The 5,129-nt window shown below is 32.4% G+C and overlaps 1 protein-coding gene across 3 annotated transcripts; it reads right to left on the bottom strand.

Moving 5' to 3' along the window:
* Window positions 1–233: 233 nt before the first annotated feature.
* On the bottom strand, window positions 234–3,816 carry LOC145167283 (protein GAMETE EXPRESSED 1-like). Of its 3 annotated transcripts, XM_079086441.1 has the most exons (8): window positions 3,412–3,816; window positions 2,848–2,887; window positions 2,191–2,696; window positions 1,506–2,093; window positions 1,298–1,424; window positions 1,015–1,201; window positions 793–937; window positions 234–601 (listed from the first exon to the last, which is right to left on the bottom strand). In XM_079086441.1, the coding sequence occupies exons 3-8, from the start codon at window positions 2,667–2,669 to the stop codon at window positions 346–348; spliced, it is 1,782 nt and encodes a 593-aa protein (XP_078942567.1). In that variant the 5' UTR covers window positions 2,670–2,696; window positions 2,848–2,887; window positions 3,412–3,816; the 3' UTR covers window positions 234–345. The 3 variants fall into 3 exon arrangements, with proteins under 3 accessions (XP_078942567.1, XP_078942566.1, XP_078942568.1); XM_079086440.1 differs by lacking the exon at window positions 2,848–2,887 and having other exon boundaries at window positions 3,412–3,815; XM_079086442.1 differs by lacking the exon at window positions 2,848–2,887 and having other exon boundaries at window positions 444–605.
* Between the last annotated feature and the right edge of the window lie 1,313 nt (window positions 3,817–5,129).

Here is a 5,129-nt window from a genome sequence, read left to right as displayed (position 1 = left end):
TTATAATCCATTCGAATTCACGATAGAGAAGTTGATTTATTAAAATTTGCAGACATGCGCTATGAATCCACAAATAACATACATAAAACATAAAATATTGAATCTGTAGGACATAGTGCTTATATGACTTGTACTACTTCAATTTTAAGAGTTTTATAAATCGTAAATGGTTTATATGATAGTATAGATTCACGATAATTACTTTTTTATGGAACAATGTTTTTTTATCTAGCTTATGCAACAATATAACCTTTTAATACAAAAATATGTAACTGACACTTGAAGTAAGTTTAATAAGTAGCCCAATAAAATACAATTACATTTAATAGAGCGCGTGTAAGGTTTTTATAGATGATGGTGACGTAGAGTATATTGCCTGGAAACTAAATTGGTGATTGAAGCCTCTCCAACTTCTTCCGGAAGCTTATAGTCAAGATCTTCCGATTCATCTTCAGGTAAATTAGTGTCAACCCATGAAGACCAATCCACATCATCATCATCATCATCATCATCATCACATAAAGATTGTTTATTTCCTTGCATGCCATTAACCTTCTCAATTAGTGATTGTAGCATTTGATGGTTCAGTGTCTCTAAGTCTCTGCCTCAATTCAAAAACACAACACAATGAAGTGATTACAACACTATACTTTCAATTTGTGTTTCTTATTAAGGCATTGTATTTTGGAAAATCTATCCTGATATTACATTGTATATAGATGACACTTGGATGTTTTATCTAAAATGTTGTAGCAGATAAATGAAAGTACATTCCTATTTCTTGTGTTTTACCTGAATGTGTAAATGGCATAGAGAAGTTGACATGATGCGAGAAACACAAATATTAACCTAACAATGCTGATAATCCATGCCTGTTGTTCAATCTCATTTCCATACCGAAGCACCATAAATTCAATCAAGAATGTCACACATAACCCTGCACAAACGAAAAGAATATTGTATAATATAAAAATATTCAAAACTTAAAATGATTGAAAATAGTAACTAAATCACCTATATATAGCCTGGATCTCACGTTGTAGGTTTGCTTTGTACTTGTAAACATATAGAGCGTGAAAATTAATATAGAATATACAAGAAAAGATTTAATCACTCGTGATTCCATCAAAATTGCATTGTGCAAATCAAAAAGCTTTTCGATTGCAAGAAACATGCTTGCTTGCTTTGACTCAAAAGTTTCCTATCAAACATCAAAAAAATTATTCAAATTGATAAAACAAAAAGCAAATACCCAAAATATATATATAAAAAAAAAAAAAAAAAAAAAAAAGTTAACCTGGGCAGCCAATATGCTTTTTGAATTCTTAACTAGATCATCATGAGCTGCTTTAAGTTGTTGTTGCCTTTGTATGAGTTCCTGTTGTTGACTTTGACCAAGCTCAATCAACTGTTGCAAAGTTCCCCTGCAATACAATTTCTCAAATATTTAAAAAAAAAAAAAAAAAAAAAAACATTTATTCAGATTTTTTCTTTTTCTGGTTTACCTGCTTTCTTCTAGAGCTTGGGACTGAAAGCTAGTGACAGTATGAAGAACCTCAAGGGCAGCAGTCTGACTATCAATAAGTTGTTTTTGTTTGTCTAATGAAGTTTCTGCTATGTTCTCAATATCATCAGCTTTACTTTGTAAGCTATTCATCTTCATAAACATTGCATCTCCAACTTTACCAATTTCTTTTTCTATTTCAACCGCTTCATTTCTTAAATTCTTCATTTCTTCCCCAATCTTATTCGCTGATTCATTCAACATCATCATTCCTTCATCCAGTCTTTCATTCATTTTTATTTGTCCATTGCGAAGTTCCATTTGAGAATCTGATAGTTTCAGGGATTGGTTGTAAACCGATTGGGAATACTGTAACACAACACTAACATGTTCTTGGATGTTTTTTGATGTTTGAGACACTTGTTGCGTTTGGACATCAATGGAAGATAAAGATTGTTGAATATGATCTGAAGTATGCAACAATCCTTCAGCCTGGTTTTCTATGTTCTCTAATTTGTCCTCTGCATATTCAGCAGATTTTTTGAGTTCATTCACCAATCTTTCTGTTTGTCTCTTGAATGCATCCGTCCTACAATAGAAGATTGATTTTAGTCAACTTTTTCAAAAGTGTTTCTTTCTGACTATGGCATCTGTATGAGAGAGAGGGAGAGAGAGAGAGACTCAACTGTAATTGATGGCAAATGGAGTTGGTTTCGAGATAAAACTCGAGATAAATCGTATGAGCAACCTTATCTAAATTTTTGAGGCAATTGACCATTGGATCTTTGACATGACAATAAGGAAAAGGAGACCTCCCAGTGTCCTTCTGAAAGCAATCACTTAGATGCCAAGCCAATCTAGAACGTTGTTCTTCACCTGCTAGAATCTCTGAACATCCTGCAAATAAATTTCCATATGCATTTTGCCAACATGAATTGGGCATAGCAACCTTTCTCTTGGCTTTTTCAACCAATGACATTCCCTTCTTGCTACTCAATGATTCCATGGAAAATTCAGCATCAGATACATCATGAAACGATGAAGGCTTCTCATTAGAATCCACCTTTCGAGTAGAGAATATCCAACTAAATGAGTAGATGCTGTGTGAAAGCAACAGAAGAACCCATAGGAACCCAAATTTGTAATTTTTATGGCTGTTATTCATCAGATATGTTGTGCAACAATAATAAGCCTGTAAAAATCATTGAAATAGGATCAGTTGTGCAACATATACACTCAGCATTTATAAAGCAATTTCATTTTTAGCAGGAAATATTTTGATATGACAAAGTGATTATCCCATAATCTCTAATAGGTAATGGCAATATATACACATTACACACCTTCCTTTTTGGTCCTTATAGATAACATTAAGCATAAAACCTGATTCGATTAAAAAAAAAAAGATCAATACTTTTGAAACAAACTAAATACTGCCATACTACCACATGGCCCAAGAAGAATATTAGATGCAGATGACTAGATATGTTGTGCTTTTACATGATTAAGAAACAATAGGAAAATAGACAAATTTGCAATTTAATGTTCAATATGACTTGTACATATTTTGTGAGTACGTTGACAACTTGAATCAAACTTCGTATCAAGTACTAATAATAGGAGAACTCATGTGCGATTTAATAAAAAAAAATATAGATTAACAGAGATATAGAAAGTTAGAAACATAGGAACATACTTTCTGAGAATCAAAACCCAGACAGAAGTTCTTGAGCAACCAAGCAAAACATTGATTTCACATAATCATGAAAACGAAAGCAGCCAATGGGATAGCGTCAAATAATCATATCCAAATTAACGAGTTTAAAAACCAATAAAACATGAAAACATAATCATACTCATATCCTAAAAAACAAACCCTAAATTACAAAACAAATCAGTGAACTTACCTTGCTGCCTGCCTTTCAAACTAGCAAATGCTGAATTGTTGATGTTGATGCTCTCGAGTTTTAGCCAAAACAAATCCCCGCTTGAAGACCGTTACCAAGAATGTGAATCGTTGCCGTCATTGAGATTAATTTCGCGAGTATCATCGAGATTAATCGTTGCAGCGAACTCTCCCTCTTATCTTTTTTTTTTCGGATATTTGTGGGAGCAAAAAAGCAGAACCGCTGGATACAAAAATGTCTTTTTTTTTTTGTTCAAAAAGACGGGACGGTTGAGGCACCATTTTCCGGCGGTTATTTTAGGAGACTGGCCAGTTTGCGTAAGACGGCTGAAGCGTACCGGTGATAAGAGGGTAGGGGGACGATAGAAGTCGAAAGGGGTTAATCTGGTTATAATTCTCGGAAAAAAAAAATCAAGCAGCATAATAACATTGTTTTTCAAGGAAAAATCCAAAATTAATGAAATTCCAACGATAGTCATGAGTCATGAAATTTGTAAGGTGTTAGTTTGTTTTTTCGGTGACAAAATGTCTGCAGTCTGCGGACTACATCTGCAAACCTCTGCTGTAGAACAGGTGAACCAAATGTCTGCAGTCTGCAAGAAGAAGACTGTTTGTTTTTTAACGTCTGCATGTTGTTAAAATATACTGAGATTTAGATATACCGGTTTTTTTAAATATAAAAATATTACAAAAAACTAAATTTTTCATCAACTATAACTTCAGCGACTAATTAAAACATACAACTAATTTACAAATATAGTTTGGGGTGAGCAAAAACCGAATCGATAATTTTTTTTGATAAAAACGCAAAAAACCGAAAATAATAAACCGAAACCTATACAAAATTCGATGATGTGATGATTCAAAGGGCTAAAACTATCTTGGGATTCAATAATCAAAAAATTAAATGAACTTAGTTATTAATGTGGTATAAATTATGATAACTGAAAAATAAAACTTCATTAAAATTTTTGATATTATATCAATGATATTGTTTCTATCCTAAATAATATAAAAAAAAGTTACCGGATTTACATCAATGATATTGTTTCTATGTCAAAATTATTTGTATAAATATATTATTTGAATAGAAAAAACATATACATAATCATATACATAAACATTTGGGTTAATAGATAATTATAATATAAAAAAACAATAAATAAAGTAACAGATAAATACATAAAAAGAAAGGGGGATGACAAAAGTATAAAAAATAAAAAACGACACAAAAAATTACAAAAAAAAAATATTTTTTCTTTTTTAAAAGTTAAATATATATTGTGGAAGAGATAAGAAAAGGCTAGAAGATGTTAGAAGACATAGGTCCATATCTGCGCCAAGAAGAGGACGCGCATACCTTTTTAGGTCTGCGGTCTTCTAAAAAAACAAACAGTCTGCGATACCAAACATTTGCGCGTTGTCTGCGTGGCGCAGACATAAGAGGTCAAGAAGAGTTTTTGCAAAAAAACAAACACCACCTAAGTCTACAAAAAGTGATGATATAAGATTTTTTATACCACATAAAAGTGATAAAGTGATAATACTCCTAACATCTTGTCATATAAGATTTTTTATACCACATAAGTTGGAGGAAATTGTAGCATCCAAATTGTAAAGCGGTAGGGATGATATTTAGAACCGGAAAACCGGACCGGAACCGGAATCGGACCGGGACCGGAACCGGTATAACCGGAAATTTTTTACATGGGCCGAGTA

This window comes from Lactuca virosa, chromosome 3 (assembly GCF_052849685.1).
Source record: "Lactuca virosa cultivar CGN04683 chromosome 3, Lactuca_virosa_CGN04683_v6, whole genome shotgun sequence".
NCBI classification, from domain to species: Eukaryota; Viridiplantae; Streptophyta; class Magnoliopsida; order Asterales; family Asteraceae; genus Lactuca; species Lactuca virosa.
This window is presented reverse-complemented; position numbering and strand designations above follow the sequence as displayed.

What these genes read in the sequence shown, in the direction of transcription:
- LOC145167283 (XM_079086441.1), bottom strand. Translation starts at nt 2,669, where the DNA reads ATGAATAACAGCCATAAAAATTACAAATTTGGGTTCCTATGGGTTCTT. An exon ending in CAAGCTCTAGAAGAAAGCAG is followed by an intron (nt 1,425 to 1,505) that starts GTAAACCAGAAA and finishes ATTGTATTGCAG; the next exon opens with GGGAACTTTGCAACAGTTGA. An exon ending in AAAGCATATTGGCTGCCCAG is followed by an intron (nt 1,202 to 1,297) that starts GTTAACTTTTTT and finishes GATGTTTGATAG; the next exon opens with GAAACTTTTGAGTCAAAGCA.